Raw genomic sequence first — 23,322 nt, forward strand, 5'->3', positions numbered from 1 at the left:
TGAGTTCTTGAATCTTCGGCAAGGAAGTATGAGTGCCTTAGAGTATAGTCTTTGCTTCAACGCTTTGGCTAGGTATGCTCCATCCATGGTAGCAGATATGGGTGATCGAGTACACCGATTTGTGAGTGGCTTGGGGTCACATTTGATGGATAAATGCTTGACTGCGTCTCTTTTGGACAACATGGATATTTCCCGCATCCAAGCCTATGCCCAGAATTTAGAGGAAAGCCAACAACAGCAAAAAAGTGAACATGAGCATGACAGAGGGTATAGCAAGAGGGCTAGATCTTTGGGTCTGATTAGAGAGTTTAAATGAGGGCAAAGATAGCAGCTTTCTAGGCATTCGGGCCATTTGATGACTAGTGCGCCTCCACGGTTTATGAGCCAGAGATTTGATAGATCTACTCACTCCGAGCCGAGTCAGAGTTTTAGGGCTTCAAGTTCTCATTTCAGAGGCGATTCGGGTCAGGCAAGGCCACCCGTGCCACGGTGTTCTCAGTGTGGAAAGTTACATTAGGGCCAGTGTCGATTAGGCTCAGATGTTTGCTATACATGTGGTCGGCCAGGCCACATTATGCGTGACTGCCCCTCAATTGGTGGAAGGGGTAGAGTCCAACCCTTAGGGTCAGCAGCTGGATCTTAATCATCTATTAGCCCCCCAAGGCAAGGCTCACAGATGTCAGTCAGCCGCATTAGAGGTAGAGGAGGAGCTTCCAGTTCTAGTGGCCCTCAACACCGTATTTATGCATTGGCTAGGAGACAGGATCTTGAGTCTTCCCCTGATGTCGTCACAGGTATATTATTGATATTTTCTCATGATTTATATGCGTTGATAGATCTGGGCTCCACATTGTCATATGTTACTCCTTATATTGCTGGTCTATTTAGGTTGAAACCGGAGTCAGTTAAAAATTTTGAAGTATCGACACCCGTGGGTGAACCGGTAATAGCTAGCCAAGTATATAGAAATTGTATAATTGTGATTTGTAATCATCCTACCATGGCTAATTTACATAAGTTAAAAATGATAGATTTTGATGTTATTATGGGCATGGATTGGTTGGCTTCATGCTATGCCAATGTTGATTGTAGAACAAAGATGGTTCGCTTCCAGTTTTCGGGAGAACCAGTTTTGGAATGGAAGGAAAATACAGCATCCCCGAGAGGTAAGTTTATTTACTTTCTCAAGGAAAGGAAAATGATTGCTAAAGGTTGTATTTACCATCTAGTTCGGGTTCAAGATGTAGAAGCCGAATTACCGACTCTTCAGTCTGTCCTGGTAGTAAATGAGTTTCCGGATATTTTCTCAGATGAGCTTCCAGGCCTTCCCCCAGAGTGGGAGATTGATTTTGCTATTGATATGCTATTGGACACTAAACCCATAACTATAGAATGGCTCCTGCAGAGTTGAGAGAGTTGAAGGAGCAATTGAAGGACTTGCTCGAGAAAGGCTTCGTCAGGCCTAGTTCCTCCCCGTGGGGAGCACCCGTGTTGTTTTTAAGAAAGAAAGACAGCTCCTTACAGATGTGTATTGACTACAGACAACTGAATAAAATGGCAATCAAGAATAAGTATCCTCTTCCTAGGATTGATGATTTATTTGATCAATTGCAAGGTGCCAAGTGGTTCTTAAAAATAGATTTGAGATCCGGGTATCATCAGGTGAGAGTTAAGGAGAAAGATATTCCTAACACGGCCTTCAGAACAAGATATGGCCATTTCGAATTCCGGGTAATGTCATTTGGGCTAACTAATGCACCGACAGTATTTGGGGATTTGATGAACAATGTGTTCAGACCTTTCCTAAATTTATTCATGATTTTGTTCATTGACGATATCTTGGTATATTCTCGATCCGAGGTAGAACATGCGGATCATTTACGTATTGTCCATAAGATTCTCCAGACTCGAGAGTTATTTGCGAAGTTTTCAAAGTGTGAGTTCTGGTTGAACTCAGTGACCTTTCTGGGGCATATTGTTTTCGCTGACGGTATTCGGGTAGATACCCAGAAGATTGAGGCCATGAAGACTTGGCCAAGGCCTACAACACCTACGGAGATTTGTAGTTTTCTAGGCTTAGCAGGTTATTACAGAAGATTTGTAGAGGGTTTTTCTTCTATCTCTGCACAACTCACGAAGTTAACCCAGAAATTAGCTAAAATTCAATGGACAAATGTTTGTGAACGTAGAATTCAAGAGTTAAATGATAGATTGAGCTCTGCCTCAGTCCTGACATTTCCAGAAGGACCGGAAGGTTATATTATCTATTATGATGCTTCAGGCGTTGGGTTGGGATGTGTGTTAATGCAACATGGTAAGGTGATTGCTTAATCCTCAAGGTAGTTGCGAAAACATGAGAAGAATTATCTAACCCATGATCTTGAGTTGGCTGCAGTGATACATGCATTGAAGATGTGGAGAAATTATTTGTATGGTATCCATGTTGATATTTATACAGATCATAAGAGCCTCCAGTATATTTTTAAGCAGAAAGAATTGAATTTACGGCAAAGGCAATAGTTGGAGTTGTTGAAAGATCATGATGTTAACATCCTATATCATCTCGGGAAAGCAAATATTGTGGCTGATGCTTTTAGCCATAGATCCATGGGAAGTTTATGCGATGTACAGCTAGAGAAAAGAGAGTTAGCTCGTGAGCTCCAGCAGTTAGCTAGCCTAGGAGTTCGAGTAGTGGACTCAGGCAGTATGGGAGCTATCATTCAAAATTCAGCGGTCTCGTCGCTAGTAGTTGAAGTGAAAGAGCATCAATACGAGGATCATATGCTAATTCATTACAGGAGTGCACTTCCCCAGAAGAAGCAGTCATCCTTCGAGATTTCGGGAGATGGAGTTCTCCGATGTCGAGGCAGGTTGTGTGTTCCCGATGTTGCAGGGCTACGTCAACAGATTTTGAAAGAAGCCCGTTGTTTCCATTATTCTGTTCACCCCGGAACAACGAAAATGTACCATGATCTTAAATCTTTGTCTTGGTGGAATGGAATGAAGAAAGATATAGCGGAATTTATAGCTCAATATCCTAACTGTCAGCAAGTGAAAATTGAGCACCAAAAGCCCGGTGGATTGTTACAAGCTATAGAAATTCCGACTTGGAAATAGGAAGTAATTAACATGGACCTCATTGTAGGGTTACCCCGTTCTCAACGTAAGTATGATTCTATATGGGTGATTGTGGATAGAATCACGAAATCAGCTCATTTCTTGCCGGTCAGAACTACATACGTAGCGGAAGATTTTGCAAAGCTTTATAGTAAAGAGATAGTGCGACTTCACAGTGTTCCAGTATCTATTATCTCCGATAGAGAGACTCAATTTACAACCAATTTCTGGAGAACTTTCCAAGAAGGTTTGGGGACTCAAGTGAGTCTTAGCATAACATTTCACCCACAGACTGATGGGCAAGCTGAACGTACCATCTAAACTCTTGAGGATATGCTACGGGCATATGTATTGAATTTTGGAGGTAGTTGGGATGACCACTTACCACTTATTGAATTTTCTTTTAACAACAGTTATCATTCCGGCATCCGAATGGCCCTGTATCAACCTTTATATGGGCGCAAGTATAGATCTCTAATTGGGTGGTTTGAAGTAGGAGAGACTAAATTGATAGGGCTAGACTTGGTCCAGCAAGCTATAGAGAAAGTCAAGCTTATATCGATTATTAATAGCTTAGCGTCATCAAAAATCTTATGTAGATAATCGTCAACGAGACTTAGAGTTCCAAGTGAAGGATTGGGTATTTTTGAAGGTGTCACTAATGAAGGGCATCATAAGATTTGGCAAAAAGGGAAAGCTTAGTCCCCAGTACATTGGACCTTATGAGATTGTACGCAAGGTAGGCCAAGTGGCTTTTGAATTAGACCTACCTTCGGATTTAGAGTCAGTCCATCCGGCTTTCCATGTATCAATGCTTCGTAAGTGCATTGGAGATCCTTCTAGAGTTGTACCGGTAGATGATATTCAAGTCACTGAGCAATTATCCTACAAAGAAGTTCCCATTGCCATTCTAGATAGGCAAGTACGAAGACTCAGAACCAAATATGTAGCTTCAGTTAAAGTTTTATGGAGAAATAATAATAGAGAGGAAATGACTTCGAAAGTAGAAGAAGACATGAAGTTCCAGTACCCGTATTGATTTCCACCCCTAGAGGAGACTCAGGCAGAGATGCCATTGTCCTCAGGAATATAGTGCTTTCCTTGATGCTTTCTTGGTCGTCTGTGGCCATGGTTATTGATGTTGTTGTTGTAGCCCTGTGAGGTGATGTATTTTTGGGTTGCTGTGATAGGATGGTAGTGCCATGTTACAGGGGAAACTCTGGCGAAATTTTTATAGAATCCCCAAGAACCTAACATTCGAGGACGAATGCTCCTAAGAGGGGAAGAATGTTACATCTCAAAATTTTTGGATTGTTGCCTTGTGAGTAGGCTAACGTGAGCTTAAGGTGAATATGAAATCCTTAAGAGATTAAGGGAAGTACTAGATAGATTAAAATGCACACCATAAGATTTCAAAGTTATATGAATATATGCGCCTAAGTTCGTTGAAGGAAGTGAAATGCAAGACGTGTTTAGAGGGATTTTCGTGATAGTTCATTTGATAAATATTTAGTAATGTCTTGAAGGGCTGCTATAGGGCCTATTGTATGGTTACTAAAGTGTTATATAAGTGTCAAGAAGGTTCCACAAGGATTGGAAGTCAAACGAATCAACGAGAGAAAGTCTCAAAATTCAATGGGTTATACGACCACTTATACGGTACATATAACTTTATACGGTCCGTATAAACCCTACCAGAGAGGGGTATTTTCATGGTGGGATTATAGGGTCCACTTATATGGACCGTATAAGTCCATCGTGTAGCTTTTTATTTTTTTGTATAAATAGATGACCGTTGTTCTTTTATTTCATTTCCCACATTTCCAAAAGTCTTGAGAGCTCCAAATCCTTCTCCAAGCATATTCCACTCCAACCCAAGAGAAAACAAAGATCAAATAGCAAGAATTGAAGTGTTCATGTGTTGGAAGGCTCACTAGGGTTAATAGACTTCAAGAACAACTTGAGTATTGAAGCTCGGGTTTTCACTCAAGGTGATATCTTGCTCCAAGCCCATTATTATGAGATAAAAGGTTAGTTTTCATGCTTATTTCATGTTATCAAGAATGCTTGGTTGTTGAACAACCAGGGTAGAAGAAGAAAGCAGAAAATGATATCTAAATGTAGCTTTTATGATGTTTTTGAGCAATAAGCTAACTTAAGTTATGATTTTTAATATAATATGGATATAATATTGTTATTTATATCTTGCTCCAAGCCCATTATTATGAGATAAAAGGTTTTTCATGCTTATTTCATGTTATCAAGAATGCTTGGTTGTTGAACAACCTGGGTAGAAGAAGAAAGTAGAAAATGAGATCTAAATGTAGCTTTTATGATGTTTTTGAGTAGTAAGCTAATTTAAGTTATGATTTTTAATATAATATGGATATAATCTTGTTATGTAAGGTAATAATGGTGATGAGGAAGCGTTGTATGAAATTGTGAAATGGGTTGGTGTGAAGTTGTAAGTATAAGTTGAATTTGAAGACTTAATGGAATGTGAGTACTTGATTATGATATTATGGATGCTATTATGGTTATTTGGGAGTTTTTTTGTAATATGGTGGAAGTTGACGAAATAGGGGAAATGCTGCCAAATTTTCATTAGATCATGAATTATTCTAGTTTGAATTTAAGAGTATCATTAAGGCTTAACCATGGTATGAATCCTTCTAAATGTAGATTTCTCAAGCTTGATGGTGAACGTTAAATAGTTAAGAAGATGGTGAGGTATGTAAGGCTAACTCTTCTTTCATTAAGGCATGATTCCTTTGCTATATACCTTCTCATGGGTTCCATAATGTCTTCCAAATGACTCCATCCCTAGAATTACTAAAGCTCATGATTCAATATTTTCATGATGCTATTACCTCCTTTATATGATAGTTGATCCTCTAAGGAAAAATGTAACGAAAACGATGATGATGATGATGTTGATGATACTTATGGACTCTTATGTATAAATCTATAAGTATGTATGGCTATTATGTAACACCGAGCTTCTATGGCCGGGTATGACGTCTATCGCCCGCACACCACTGAAGTTGGGTACGGATTAGACTGAGCCTTAGTAGGGCCAGGTATGTATAACGCCAAGCCTTGGCATGGCTGGGTATGTGAAACACCGAACCTTCATGTTCGGGTTTGGTACTAATATATAAGTAAACATTCGAAATGGAAGGTCCCTATTATAAAAGGGGTAAGAAAACATGATGATTTCTACTAGAGGTACAAATGGCTCTATTATCTCATGACTCTCTATCTTATGTTATTTCTTATATTTTTATTATGATGTTGATTATGCTTACATACTCAGTACATTATTCGTACTGACATCCTTTTGTTTGTGGACGCTGCATCATGGCCGCAGGTGGACATGGAGATAGACTTGATCCATAGATTACTTGTTTAGGGACTGCATAGAGGAGCTCCATTTGATCCGGAGCTCTTGTGTACATACATATGGGCATGGCGGGGCCCTATCCCATCTATATAATGTTACATACTCTCTTTAGAGGCTCATAGACAGTTGTGTATAGTTAGATGTCTTTTAGCCTTGTCGGCTAAATAATATTTTATATATTATTTTGTTAGCCTCGTCGGCTTGTGTATATGGATAGGGTCATAGTTGTTGATGATGATATAAATATGTCATTGCCCAATGATATTAGTATTATTGATGTATAGAAATCATGAATAGGCCATGTGGCTCACCTAGATATGAATATGAATGTATGATAAGAAGTGCCCGGGTGGGCTAGCACCGGGTGCCCGTCATGGCCCTCCGGTTTGGTCGTGACAGTTTGTGATTGTCGAAGACAGTATGTACGCCCTCGGGTGTGGAGTTGGGATGGAATTCTACTGGGTTGCTGATTGATTGCACTTTGTCACCTTGTTACGTTCTATTTGTATTGTGGCTTTATGTGTTTCGGCTTGTGGCCTATCAAAAACTCTAGGAATCATGCTTAACATTTTATATATGATTTGGAGGATTCTATGTATCATGTGAGGCTAGTTGGACGGACACTTGAGTTATGACTTACTGTTGATGATGACTTCATACATGGCATGCATCTGTATTTCATATGTTATTGATATTGAACCATAACTGAGTACTGATAATGTTAAAAGAGAATGGAGCATTGATTGACTCTAGATTGTATGCTTCGTGGTCGACCTTATAAGTTGGAGACCGTATTTTCTCATATGTTGATGTCGTTGGAAAGGTAATGAAAGATATGACATTATTGGTGTTGTTGTTGTGATAAGTGTCCTTGTGTGGCATGACTGAAATGAATATGTTGTATTCGATAGGACTGAAATGAATATGTTGCATTCAATATTCACATTGCCTGACATTCATTTTCATATCCATGCTATATTGTTGTGATTTTGATATTTGTGTGACGGTGATAAATGAGAAGGAAAGTAATTATGATTCTTAAGACATTATTATATCGCGTAGCCATCTCTATGTTGTGTGATACGGAGTGGCTAGCGAGGAGTGCGGTGGCGGAGTCATTCTAGGCTGTGTGATATGGAATAACGATACATGGACTTAGAGGTTCCCCCATGGGTTATGACTGTTGGACGGTGGACATCCTCCCTCTGGAGTATGTGTGTATCCGGACAGATGAGTTATTCTAGGCTGTGTGATATGGAATGACAGTACAGGGACCTAGCGGTTCCCCATGGGTCATTATTTTTCTACGGTGGACATTGTCCTCCGGAGCATGTTTGTATCATTGCATAGCATTGCATTCATGTTAAAACCACTCATACCCCTGATTTTTTAATGTGATTATTATTTGTACTGTGTGGTGTTCGTGAACATTGATTTCTTGTTTGGTTCTTGATTTGAGATCGTCTTGGGCCTGATTAGTATTTAGTTGAGGAATGATGGATTTGAGGAGTAGAGACTTTCTCCTAGGATAAAGACTTGAGGTTTCGAATAATATTATAGGTGGAACTAGTGTTTGATTATTCTGAGAAATTGTGGAAAACTTGGCAGGACCTGAGTTTAGATGTTTCATTTTAGGCTTGACTTGGATATAACTCATAAAGGACTTCTTGGATGTTTCGATACCTAAACTGTTATTCTTGGATATGTGTTTATGCCTTAAACCTGATTGCCAGCATGTCTATTCTACAGTCACTTTCATTATATGTGTTCACTAACTGTTGTCAGCCTATGATGCCTACTCGGTACGTGTTATTTGTACTGATGCTACATTACTACACTTCATTGCGGGGTGTAGAGTTTGAGACAGCTTCCGCTTCTACTTCTCGAGGCAAGAGTTCCGAGGCCTGGCTTGTGAGTATCTAGGGAGAGCATCAAACGAGTCACTGCTCGGAGGCTCATCTATAATATCTTTATATTCTATCATTCAGAAAACTTTTTATCTGACTTTCAGACTTCTATATAACACATTCTTGTAGTTGCTATTGTACGAGTCAGACCACTTCTTTGGGGATTCTAATGTCTTCCGTACTTATTCATTTTTAAATGATATTGAGATTTATTGTTATTTACATTGTTGTTTCACGTTTCTAGTTGTATGCTAGTTAAAAAAGGGTTCACCTACCAAGGTGTGGAGTGGTAGGTGTCCACGCAACTTAGTAAAATTAGGTCGTGACAGAATAGAAGTAAGGGTTATGGTTGTTGTCCTTCTTGATTCTAATACCGTATTCGGATATGACTAGACTTCCATTATTTTGAGGTACAAAGGAAGGGCAAGGCTCAAGTTAGACGGTTCAAGATTGTTGTTTGGCTTTCCAAGTAGGTTATGGCTTGCATTATGGTTAGACTTCGGTTAGTGAAGTATATGTAGATTTAGTGATTGTTAGAGACAGCCTGTATTCCCTTGAGTGTGGAGTTGGGTGGAATTATACTAGGTTGGTTGCTAATTGATCGTGCCTTGTCGCCTTGTTATGTTCTATTTGTATTATGGCTTTATGTGGTCGGGCTTGTGGCCTATTACAAACTTTAGGGATCATGCTTAACATGTCATATATGATTTGGAGGATTCTATGTAATATAGGAGACTAGTTGGATGGAAAGTTGACTGATGACTTATAATTGATGATGACTTCATGCATGGCATCCATACTCATTTTATTTGTTTATTAATATTGAACCATAACTTGTTACCGATGATGTTAAAAGAGAAATGAACATTTAATGACTCTAGACTGCATGCTTAGTGGTAGACCTTATGAGTTGGAGATCGTATTTTAATATATGTTAATGTCATTGGAAAGGTAAGGAAATATATTAGATTATTGATGTTGTTGTTGTGATAAGTGTCCTTATGTGGCACGACTGAAATGAATATGTTGCATTCGTTATTCTCATTGCATGACAGACATTTTCTTATTCATGCTATATTGTTGTGATCTTGATATTGGTGCGATAGTGATAAATGAGAAGGAAAGTAATTATGATTCTTATGACATTATTATATTGTGTAGCCATCTTTAAGTTGTGTGATACGGAGTGGCTAGCGGAGAGTTTGGTGGAGGAGACATTCTAGGCTGTGTGAAACGGAATGACGCTACATGGACTTAGCAGTTCCCCAAGGGTCATGACTGTTGGGCGGTGGACATCGTCCCCCCCGGAGGATATGTGTATCAGGATGGATGAGTCATTTTAGGCTGTGTGATATAGAATGACAATACATAGACTTAGCGGTCCCCTATGGGTCATAACTGTCGGATGGTGGACACCGTCCTTTCGGAGCATGTGTATGTCATTGCATAGCATTGCATTCATATTTCATTCACTCATACACCTGATTTCTGGTTGTGATTATTATTTGTACTGTGTGGTGTTCGTGAACATTGATTTCCTGTTTGGCTCCTGATTTGAGATCATCTTGGGCTTGATTAGTATATACTTAAGAAATGATGGAGTCGAGGAGTAGAGACTTTCTCTTAGGATAAGAGTTGAGGTTTCGGATAATATTGTAGGTGGTACTAGTGTTTGATTATTCTGAGAAATTGTGGAAAACTTGGCAGGACTTTAGTTTATATGGTTCACTATAGGCTCGATCTGGATATAACTCACTGAGGGCTTCTTAGATATATCGATGCTCCAACTGTTATTCTTGGATGTGTGTTTATGCCTTATATATGATTGCGAGTATGTCTATTCCACAATTGTTTCCCTCATATATGTTCACTAACTGTTGTCGGCCTATGATGCCTACTCAGTATGTGTTGTTTGTACTGATGCTACCTTGCTAGACTTCTTTTCGGGGTGTAGACCTTGAGACAGGTTCCGCTCCTACTTCTTGAGGCTGAATTCTAAGGCCTGGCTTGCGAGTATCCTGGGTAAGCATCTGACGAGTCACTACCCAGAGGCTCATCTATCCTGTCTTTATATTCCATCATTCAGACAACTTTTTATTTGACTTTCAAATTTGTGTATTAGACATTCTTGTAGTTGCTCTTGTATAAATCAGACTAGTTCCTTGGGGATAGTAATGTCTTCCACACTTATTCACTTTTAAATGTTATTGAGATTTATTGTTATTTACATTGTATTTTCGCATTTATAGTTGTATGCTAGTTAAGGAAATGGGACACCTGCCGAGGTGAGGAATGGTAGGTGCCCGTGCGACTTAGTAAAATTGGTTCGTGGAAACATATGCTTCGCTAACCGAAGTCTAACCATAAGGTAAGTCGTAACCTACCTAGCAGCCAAGCGGGAGCCACGAATAATCGAATCTTCATGTTTCCTTTTGGGAGAGCCTCCAAGTACTCAAAGTCTATACATAATTGAACTCTAAGTTAGAAATAAGGAATAACGATATCCATATTGCTATACCATCATTTGAATCAAAAGCAACTATGAAAAAGGGAAAAGGGGCCTATAAGGGCAAAACGGGTATTTCGAAGGCGAAATTGGTAACCCAACATTCTAGACGTTCAATTCTACTCCTTAATTGCTAAATTAACTTAGTATTAGGTCAATTTCATCATTCAAGTCAAAACCTGTAATTTGGGTGTAAACCATGATTCATTAACATAAATGGAAGATTTATCAGTAATTCAACAAATTCCATGCCTAGATTGATCTAATCCATCAAACAATCTCATTTATATATAAAAACAAAGTTTCTCTCTAGCTGACGGTGGCCATCAGCGGTGATTTCTAATGTTCTCCGTCGGTTAGAATGGGGCGGGGACGAGCGAAAAAAATAGCTATCACGACGGATCTCGCACTACTCGAAGCACTCAAAATCGAAGGAACAACGAACTCGCCTATTGGACAAGGAAGCACAGGACAATTCACACCAAATCGGGTCACAATAACGCGAGAACCGACTGAAATGAATCAAGGACAGAAAATCGCAGGGATGTGGGCAAACAGAAAGTCGTTGAGGCACGAGCAACCACAAACCCTAACACAACAAAAGAGCAAACCCCTGTGAAAGAAGTGGAAAAAACTACCACTACAGTGGCGACCCCGATTGATAACCCAACCTTCCCTCAATCAGATGAGCAGGTCAAGTAACCAACGGAAGCCACGATGGGAGTAGTAGAGGAAGCACAACAGCCGCCAGTAGCTGCACAAAATGGTCAGTCCTGGGTAACTGTCGTAGCAGGAACAAATTTGCAACAAAGGCTATGAGTTTGAACTACTATGCGCCTGTCTATAAGGAATGATAGTATGTGGTTGTGCACGAGTAAGAGGATATTGAGGAGGAGTGCGAAAAATGGCAGAAATCTCTTATTATGTATGTGATTGGCGATTCACCGACATTTGGGGCAGTTGAACGATTTCTCCAAAGTTTGGAAATATGCATGGAAAAACCAAATATGTACTACCACAACGACAACTACTTCATCATCCGCTTCCAAACTATGGAGGAAAGAGATCGGGTACTATTATCGGGACCAGGCACTATTAATAACAAACCAGTTATCATGAAACCATGGACTTCATCATTTAGATTTAACGAAGAGTTGCTAAAAACTGTACCAATATAGGTTAAGTTTCCGATTCTACCTGTTGAATGTTGGGGGATGAAGGCTTTAGGGAAGATTAGTAGTGGTCTAGGTACACCTATCTATGCGGATGACTGTACCACCAATATCACTAGGATCTCATTTCCAAGAGTTCTTATTGAAATGGATATAACGAAGCCTTTACCTAAAAGCATGCCAGTACAAACCCCAACGGGTGAAGTGATTGAACAGGAGATTGCATACGATTGGGAACCTTAATAATGTGATAAATGTCTAAAAATTGGTCACAACTGCCTTGACAAACCTATGCCAACACCACAAGGCCCATCCCAACCTCAACCCAACCCACCACTTAAACCAAACCCCAAAACTCATCAAAGACAGTATCAGAGGGGTTAAAAGCAGTATCAACAATGGAAAAATAAGGGGAATGAACAACAAATGGTGAGAAAACCTGTCCCCCAAAGGCAGACTGCAAATTAGGATGGATGGATAGAGGTGAATACTAAGGCAGCTGCTAAGTCAGCAAAATCAGGGGTAGGAAATGAAAGAAGAGTTTCCACTAGGAATGGTTTCAACATACTGCAGCATAAGGATAACCAGCCAGAGATGGGTCAAAGTAGCAAAGAAGCAGCTGACTATGGTACTGAATGCCCCCCCCCCCCCCCCCACCCTCCCTCTCCATCAATGAAGATAATTACTTGGAATGAACAAAGTTTATAAGCAAAAGGAGATGAAGGAATTTATAAGAATGAATTAAATTATTATTTGCAATAACATAGCACAGGACACAGGACAATAGGGCTGGTACTACTATAAACAAAATTGCACAAGGATGGGACTAGATCACAAATACTACTACCACATGTAAGAGCAGAATCTGGCTGATATAGGACCCGAGATTAGTGGTGGTTACTGAAGTTACTAGAAATCCACAAGCATTAATAATGGATGTCAGGTGCCCAAAAACAAGTATAAAATTCTTATTTAGTGCAATATATGGACTGCACACCATACATGATAAAGTGGCATTGTGGGATCGTCTAAGAGACCAGGACAGTAGAACAAATAGGCCATGGCTTGTAATGGGTGATTACAATGCTATTTTGGAGGTAGATGATAGAGTGTTGATCCGCTATTCCATATAATGAAATAAGGGATTTAGGGAGTTCTTAGAGGATACAGGGGTCACTGAGCTGCAGACTATGGGAAGAGACTACACATGGACAAACACCCATGTTTACAGTAGAATAGATAGAGCCTTAGTGAATTCTCAATGGATGCTAACAATGGCCCCTACACCAGTTCACATCCTTGACCCAGCTCTTTCGGATCATTCACCCTTTTGTGTAGAGGTAGGCAGTGCAAGGCAACAATATGCGAAGCCATTCAAATTTTTCAACTGTTTGGCAGACCATTCTAAGTTTGGTGAGTTGGTAGAGGAGGCCTGGATCAATGGACGTACTGATAGGAATCCTACCAAGATACAAGACATCTGGAACAAACTAAAACATGTAAAAACAGGTTTAAAGAAACTAAACAAGGCTGAATTCATAGGAGTGATAGATAAAATCACCCAAGCAAAAGAACAACTGTAACAACTACAGGAACAAATAAGGGACTATCACCATCCCCATGATCTGTTTGCAAAAGAAAAAAACATCAAGCAACAACTAGAGAAATGGCACGTGATAGAGGAAAGCATACATAGGCAGAATTCCAGAGTGCAGTGGATGAAGCTAGGGGATGCAAAAACAGCCTATTTTTTGCCAATATGAAAAGTATAATAGCACAAAATCAAATTAGGTCGTTGATTGATGATGATGGAAACTTACTACAACATGAAAAGGAGATAGAAAAGGAGATTATGGATTTCTATAAACATTTTCTTTGCACAACCAGTGATAACTAACCTGCTATACAACCTAACATTATGAACAGAGGTCCTGTCCTATCCAGAACTCAACAGATGCAGCTTATCAGTCCTTTCAATGAGGAGGATGTGTACCAAGCACTGCAAGGCATTGATAAGTCAAAGGCACCGGGAGTAGATGGATTCAATTCAGTATTTTTCATAAAATCATGGCACATTGTAGGCAAGGAGGTAACACAAGCAGTTTTACAATTTTTCCAGTCAAATATAATGTGTAAAGCTATCAACTGTACTTTTGCGACTTTGATCCCAAAAGTTAAGAACCCCACCTCTATTCGACAATATAGACCAATATCTTGTTGTACTATCATCTACAAACTGATTTCTAAAATGCTCACTACTAGAATGCAAGGTGTGATAGACAGTATTATTGATAATGGGCAAGCTGCATTTGTGTCAGGCAGAATAATCCAAGACAATATCATTCCATGCCATGAATTAGTAAAAGGGTATGGGAGGAAGGGAGTGTCACCTAGATGTATGCTCAAAATTAACATGCAAAAAGCCTACGACTCTGTGGAGTAGGTATTTCTTGAGCAAGTACTTAGTGGTCTTAATGTTCCAACAGTCTTTATTAGGTGGATAATGCAATGTGTAACCACTGTATCCTATTCCATCCTTCTAAATGGCCAACCTACCACTCCTTTTCCTGCCAAGAAAGGGGTAAGCCAAGGGGATCCCTTATCCCTTTTCTTATTTGTGATTGCCATGGAGTATCTAAGCAGGATGTTAAAGACCTTGAAGGACAACCCCAATTTTAACTTTCATCCAAGGTGTGAAAAAATGGAGCTCATACAGTTGAGCTTTGCTGATAATTTACTACTGTTCTGTAGAGGAGAATTGCTTTCGACAAAGATGTTGTTCGACTGCTTTCAATTATTCTCATCTGCTTCTAATCTTAGAGCAAATCAAGGCAAGAGCAGTGTGTATTTTGGTGGCATCCCAGAGGAAGAACCACAGGTTATTCAACAGGAACTGGGGTTTAATAGAGGGACACTTCCATTTAGATACCTTAGGGAGTCCCTCTAAGCTCGAAAAGATTATCCATTGGGCAGTGTCAACCTCTGATTGAGAAGATGGTAAGGAGGATCACCACTTGGACTGCTAAGGTCCTATCATAAGCAGGTCGACTTCAACTATTCAAAAGTGTGCTTATTGCTATACAAAATGTTTGGTCTCAAATCTTTGCTTTACCCAAGAAGATCATCAGCAAAATTGACACTATCTACAGAATGTTTTTGTGGACAGGGAGAAATGAACCCTCAAACAAGGCTCTAGTGGCATGAGATACCTTATACTTGCCAAAAACTGCAGGTGGCCTGAATATCACTGATCTGGTTTTATGGAACAAAGCTGCCCTCATGAAACACTTCTGGAAACTGAGCATGAAGAAGGATACCCTGTGGATTAAATGGGTCCATCAATACTATCTTAAGGGAAGAGACATATGGACTACTCTGGTCCCACAAGCCTCCTGATCATAAGGAAGATATTTAAGGCAAGTCAGTACCTTCAGGACACTATGATAACAAGGGAGGAATTTCTAAACAAAGAAGTATTCTCTATTAGACAAACATACAACAGCATGAGGGGCGATTACCCAAAAGTGAGGTGGAAGAAGCTAGTTTGTAATAGGCCAAACCCATCGACAGATACCTGTGGTCGTCCACTTCTTTCACTTGAGCACCTAAAGTGACCCTTGTTCCATTTAGACACTTCAAGTGGGTTATTCCTATTCCACTTAGACACTTTTTGCACCGTTATCAAAGCAAAACCAACACCAAACGGGGCGCCACCTCATTGCACATCCAAAAGCCCAAAAGCCCCAATTTTTAATGGTCAAAACTCCACGAATTCACAAATTAGTGAATTTACAATTAAAATGAGTTGACACAATTTAATTGGCCACTTAATCCACGTAGGAGACGACTGGTGTTGGTTTTGCTCCGATAACGGTGCAAAAAGTGTCTAAGTGGAATAGGAATGACCCACCTGAAGTGTCTAAATGGAACAAGGGCCACTTTAGGTGCTCAAGTTAAAGAAGTAGACGACCACAGGTGTTCGTCGATGGGTTTGGCCTTTATAATAACTAGGGAAATCCTAAATGGGTATTCATCTTATACTTCGCACTACAAAGGAAACTCTACACAAAAGATATATTGATAAAATGGGGGCTGAATTACAGGCCAAACTGCCCACTATGTGAAGCAATAGATGAAAGCGTACAACACCTGTTCTTTATATGCCCAACCTCAGCATGTGTCTGGAGAAGTATACTGCATTGGCAAGGTATGTCAAGGCCTGTACAAGGGTGCATGGAGGAGCAAGAATGGGCCCAGTAGCATGCAGCAGGTAACAACAATAGAGCAGAGATATATAGAATGGCACTCGCTGGCTGCGTCTCATACTTATGGCAAGAAAGGAACCAGAGGCTGTTTCAAAGCAAGAAGAGAACAGAGGAAACTATAGTAAGGCAGATAATACAAAATACACATTGTAGAGGCGCAACAAGACCTCGAGTAGTTAAACAGTTGGCTACACTTAATTTCTATCCATAGGTAGTATATGTAATAGTAGAAGTATATATGTACTGATGATTGAAGTGCTAGAACTGGGGCTCTATGTCCAGTTTCTAGGGGTCCTGTGATGAACTCTGTATCTATTTCCCTGGTAAATGCAATATTTCAGTTACCAAAAATAAAAAATCTCATTTAGATAGACTAAAACTCAAATAATGAAGTAAACATCAAAACCCATCTTCCTTTTTAAGTTCTAAAGATTATCTACCATGGATTCATGCTTAAGGAAGGTAAATGAATACAATCTTGGTTAGAGAACTTACCCTTAAGAGAAATCTTGTTGAGACCTCCTCAAATCGCCTCAAAGATGCTTAGAAACAATAAATATAGTTATAATAAATAAAGTTTCTTAACTTATCATTTAATAGCAATCCGGTCCATGATGTTCGTTGCAAGGGTCGCTTGTCAGCTACAACGGGCCCGCGTCGGCGGCCCGACTCTAGCTACCACTAGTCTGCCACAGCAGAACCCCATCCGCTATGGTGACTCACCACGAACCACACAAACTTACCATAGTGGACCAGGTCTCACAGAGGCGAATCCGCTACAGCGCTTATGGTGTTACCACTGCAGACACCAGACTCCAGAAAATTTCTGATTTTTCACTCACTCAACTTCAAGACCCAACAATCACCCGAGACCTCCCAGATACAAACCAGACATGCAACCATACATAAAAACAAGCTACAGACTCACTCGTGGTCTCAGAATTCTCAATGGAGGTCTGTTTGACCGGGTCAACACCCAATGGCTGAAGACCAACTTTCCAACCAATAACCCAAAACTCTCCCGAGTGCCTAGAAAATCAAACCAAACATCCCACTAAGTCATAATTGATCTTTGGACCTCATGGAATCGATGGAATTCCGAAAAAGATCCGTTTACCCTAAAGTCAACTATTAGTCAAACATTTTCCACTTTAAAGCTTTATATTCCTCAATTCACTCTAAGACTCACCCGATGACGACAGGAACCGTGTTGCCGATCTTCGCGAGTCAAGATCATACTAAAAAGGCTCGGGGAAGGATCAACAAGGGTAAATGGGTCAAAAGTGCAATAACAACCAAACGGGTTGTTACAATATATACGGGAGCATAGCAGTTTCGGTCCCTCAGTTGTTGATTAATTACGATATTGGTGCTTGTGATATATGGACCAACACATTTAACCTTCAATTAATTAAAATGTGTGCTTTTGGCTCCTTTATGTAGGAAATATGCTATATTTGGACTATTTTGAGAAGTATATTGCCTTCAAATATATGGTAATAATGCAATTTTAACATAATACATTAATAATTAAATGGTGGAGGGGTTGAATATTCTAAACATTGAGAATATTCATAAGCAAAAGGACCAAAAGTGCACATTATAATTAAGTGCAGGTTAAATGAATTTAGTGAGGTATCACATGGACTAAAATTAGAATTTGTAAATAATTGAGGGAGCAAATACTCTATTTATAGTATGACATAAATTTACTTAGAGGGCTAATAAAAGAAGATGGAAGATTCAACTAGGTTTTAATTGTGACTCTTTGGTCGTTAAGCTTGTTAACTCACATAAAGAATAAAATGACATAAACTTACTTATTGGGTTAATAATAGAAGACGGAAGATCCAACTAGGTTTTGATTATGACCTTTTAGCCGTTAAGCTTATTAACTTGCAAAAAATATAAAATGACATAAACTTAATTGTAGAGTTAATAAAGAATGCAGAAGATCCAAATAGGTTAAGTTGTGACCTTTTGGCCGTTTAGCTTATTAACTCGCATGAAACATAGAACGACACAAATTTACTTATAAGGCTAATAAAAGAAGACGGAAGATGTAGCTAGGCTTAAATTATAGCCTTTTGCCCGTTAAGCTATTAACTTGCAAGAAATATAGAATGACACAAACTTACTTATAAGTTTAATAAAAGAAGACAGAAGGTTCAAGTAGGTTTAAATTGTGGCATTTTGACCGTTAAACTTGATTTGCAAAGGCTATAATATGTCATAGACTTTCTTATAGTTATAGAGTGAATAAGGGAAGACGGAAAATTCAACTAGGTTAAACTGTGCCCTTTTTTTCTCGCTAATTTTAACTCGGCAAAATTATAGTATGGGATAATCAAATTCTATGTGTGGTCGTTGTTCATTCTTCCATTTATGCTTATACTAATAGAATTTATAGCGTTAATAACACTAGATGATGGACATGAAAATTGTGTGAATGAAGAGATTAACCTAACCTAAAACCCAAGACCTTTTCTTTTCTCGATAGCAAATCTTGATTGACTGACCCTAAGAATTGATTAGGAGAAAGATAATTCACTAATTAGATTTAAATTGTGACTTTTTAACCATCAAACTTAAGACGAAAAAACTCTAATATATCACATAAACTCAGTGAATTTGTTGTTTCTTCTTCCCCTCTAATTTAATTATACAGATAGACATTAGCTAGAAAAGATCGGATAAACTTAAATATGGATCCCAAGATGGTTGAAAGTTAACTTAGTTACCATGAGGGAGGAAATTCGTCAAATTTCTAAAAAATTTCATTTATTAAACAATATGCTAAATTTGTTTCATAGTACTTTTCTTAATATAATTAAAATTCTCATAATTAAAATTCTCTTTTTCTCTTTCCACTATATGCAAACGCATTGTTTTGATCAGTGCTTTGTGCAATTATTTAATATTGGTTTGCCTCAAAACCAATTTATATTTTTGTCAATGTGTGTCAATTGACAGGTTGGCGAGTATCAGACAGTAAAAAAAAAAAGCAGGATTGAATTTTTAATGTATTTGAAAGCACCATAAATTCTTTACTAAATATGGTTTCTGAAAAATTGGAAAAGATTAAAAGGTGTTTCTATGAATCACAGAAATGACTATAATCATACACATATCACCATTTAATATTCAATAAATATTTGTATTTTTATAAAGTTAACAATTAAAGTTATTGTTTTTACGCATATTCAAATGTTGGTGAAATTGATATTTAAAATTCTTAGTCACTATAGTTAATTAAGTTATGCAATTTATTTTATTTAAAATACTCGCATGTTTCAGTCTTTCATACATACCTAAAAATTTAAAGAGATTGAATATGTTTTTTTTTTTTTTTTTTCTTTTTACTTTGTTGACGTCTACTTAAATTAGTAAGCAAACACTTTTTTTGGGGTAATTAGTAAGCAAACACATGTTTATTACTCAATGACCCTCTTTTATGGATTTTCTTATTTAGATTTAAATCAACTAAATTATTCTCCTAATAGGAGATTTGTAACCATAAACTACATATATTTCAATAGACTAGTACCTAACTTGGTATCTAATCTACCCTCATTTAATTTCACGCCAAAATAGTTACTAGTGACAACTAAGAATCTTCTAATTCAAACTATTCCAAAATTTATATAATCTAAATTCCCCCTACAAATAGAAAATAATCCCAAGCAATGAAACACAGAACATCAACAACAACAACAAAGTCATTTGATCCCCATATACAAACACATTTCTCCTCCTCCGTTTCCTCCTCTTTAGCCATGACTAGATCGAGAGTGAATCTTGCTTTGATTGAAGATATCACCGAGAGGAAAGTCTCATACAAAAAAAGACAAAAAGGATACTTGAAAAAGGCCCAAGAACTCAGCACCCTATGTGATGTTGAGACTGCTACCGTCGTCTATAGTCCATACCACGATGAACCTAAGGTATTTCCAAATCATGAAGCTGTTACCAATACTTTTATAAAGTTTAGGGAACTGCCAGAGTTGGAAAATTTTCAAAATATGGCGACACTAAAAGATGTCATCAAGAAAAGGATTGAGAAGTTGGAGAATCAACTGTCGAAGGTAAGGAAGGAGAACAAGGTGAAGGAGTTCACGAACAAGATTCATGAAGTGTTGAATGGAAAAGATATTCCCACTGACATTAAACCTTACGATCTCAACGATCTGAGTTATGTGATCAATGAAACCCTTAAACGGTTACGTGAAGTGATGAAAATAAAGGTTGATAGAGAGGATTTTACATCAAATGCTCCTGGAATGATCCCTCCAGTGGCTCCAACAACAATGGCTTCTCCAAGTCATTCACCAATGATAGCTCCTTCAACGTCTGCTCGAGCATTTCCTCCAATGACACCATTAATGGACCCCTCAATGAAAGTCCCCCAAATTGGTGCATCAATGCCAATGAATAACTACCAAAGATATTCCTATGACTATCCACAGAGTCCTCCATTGTCTGAGATGTTTAACTGGAATGCTGATGTTGTGGATTTTTTTGATGATATATCATTCAACAACAATGTTCAAGACTCCAACAACGACAAAAATATCTAAGGACCTATCTAGGACCAATGCTCTTTTTTTTAGTAATGTTTGGTATGTCCATGTTGTCCCATGGACTGTCTATGTCTTTTATTGTTTTGCATGTCCAAATTGTGTCGTCTGTTGTTTTTTCTTTTTTTTTTTCAAATTCTGTAGTCTCGTTCACTTTTTAAAGCTATGATTAATCTCTATTTCTTGTTTATAAGTAGATACTCCAATATTTTTCTGTGCCTTTATTACTTTCTTTGTTGTAGTTGTTAGTGTGATTTCCAGAAACGTCCTCTTTGCATAATTGTTTTTAAAAAATATTAGTATATATATTGGTTAAATTTTAGTTCCGAACTTTCTAGCTGAGACTAGTAAATCGATCTCAAATTGATAGTGAATTAAACCAATAAAGAAGATTCATTACTTTCCCGTCTTTTTTAAATTAAGAAATGCAAGTGTTTTGTTTATGTAATTTGTCTAGAATTGATCTGGACTCCATACACTTAAACTTGTACCCACACTTTTATGATTTCCTTTATTTTTTTTCTTCTTGTTTTTGTTTTCCCTTTGCGAAGGATAGAAACGTCCCATATATGAAGTATATTGAGCAAAGTCAATACTGTATCCCCTGCATAAGAATTAGGCTTTTCGTGCTTACTTAGAATTTGAAAGGCACAAAAAATTCAGAAAAAGAAACCAAAAGAGGGGTGGGGAAAGGATGATAGTTCAAATTCGGCCCAGGCATATCGGTCAAGGCTATAAATTCGTTGAATACATCAATGTAGCGCGTTTGCCGCTTAGAAGATCTAACGACATCAAAATTTTGTATTTGCCTCAAACATTCGTAGTATCTCCATATGAACATCATTGTAACTCTGAATAGAGGATATTTTTCAACCTAACTCTTTTACAATCACAAAAGAAGAAAATAAACTTACAAAGATTTCTTTTGCTTTATTTTTAGATTTCTTACGTGTAACAATAAATATATTTTAGGAGTTTTAGCTTAAAACTAAAAAAATGTAATCGCCACGAAATCAATTTACCCAATCAAATGACTTCTTTCCTCCAAACTGTTTAAAACTAAGAACTTTTGGTGAAGAAACTCGGTTGATTCCTATAATTCATTCTGCTACAGCATTACATATACACACTAAGATGTACTAATTAAGTGCCTTGAAGTAGATCTCTTCTGATGATTTTAATTATGATCAACTCAAGAAAATGCATGTACATTTCACTTGTTGTGGATGATCTATTTCAATCAAATATAGTATTTAATTTGTTTCTCTATAAGACCCCATCTCTATCAAAAGCTTGCTAGCTAAGGTTGCAAGGAAGGTCAAATGTTTAGGAGTTATTCTCTTTGATTTTAGGATTACGAACATCTCTTATTGAGCTAGAGGAATTTCACAACTAGAAACTAGAGTTAAGAGAGGTTCAAAAAGAATATAATCACACCTTAATTAAATAACAATTAGAGCTTGTGATGTTTAATAATGAAATGTAGATCTCAATTCTCAAAGTGTTGTAGAAGAACTATGACCAAATTAAAACTATCTAGATTAGCTTTTATTGCTCATTTAAATAACTTCTTGTAAAATTCATTTAGACCCTTCCTTAACCTATACAAGAAAAGAGGAAGACAACAAAAAAGAGACAAAACTCTCACTAAATATAACCTAAATTGCTATTCCATTTATTGTATCATAGCGTACTTAGTATCGATGTAGCCTCAAGGAATAATATATGCTTTTAGATCTTATATTGAAAAAACCTCATTCGTTAATTTATATTACATGTTTGGAATATTGGAGAACATCATCTTATTCTGATTATGTCCTTGATTAGTTTGAGATTTCATGCTAGAAATCATGTTATAGGATGGGGATATTGTAGGTTATAAACCCTAAGTTGGAAATGGAGTTTCCCTATTTATCATGGTTCGTTTTGAGTAAATTTCCTAGTATTATCTTGTTAATACTTTGGGTAAACTATTTCTAACACGAATTTAAATTCCGATCTGGGTTTCCAAATGATTTGATCTATGGGTTTTGACAGAAGTTAGGTTTTGTATAAATAATGAAATTGAATGCTCAATTGGGGTTATAATTTCATGAAACTTAGGATTTTTACTATCGAGACTATGGGAAACATGTTTCTGGCTTAAATTTAAGATTTCTCCGTTGTGGGTCCCGGGTCACTTTTCAGGTTGCGTTTTTGGGTTCTATTTAGAAGTATAGCAATATGGGTGTCCATAGAATCGCATACTAACATAAAATTAATATTTGATAGACTTTGATTATTCGCAGGCTCTCCGAAGGGGAAAGGCATTTGCTTGAGGTTCGTGGGCCTGTTCGGCAATATTGGCATCCATAGAATCCTATACTAATATCGAA

General features: G+C 37.9%; 1 protein-coding gene across 1 annotated transcript; it reads left to right on the forward strand.

Annotated features, from left to right (window-relative positions):
• The first annotated feature begins 20,146 nt into the window (after positions 1 to 20,146).
• On the forward strand, positions 20,147 to 20,947 carry LOC132612866 (agamous-like MADS-box protein AGL80). Its single transcript, XM_060326945.1, has one exon. It carries the CDS (start codon positions 20,147 to 20,149, stop codon positions 20,945 to 20,947), a length of 801 nt encoding a protein of 266 aa, XP_060182928.1.
• Positions 20,948 to 23,322: the final 2,375 nt, after the last annotated feature.

Source organism: Lycium barbarum, chromosome 10 (genome assembly GCF_019175385.1).
Source record: "Lycium barbarum isolate Lr01 chromosome 10, ASM1917538v2, whole genome shotgun sequence".
Classification (NCBI taxonomy): Eukaryota; Viridiplantae; Streptophyta; class Magnoliopsida; order Solanales; family Solanaceae; genus Lycium; species Lycium barbarum.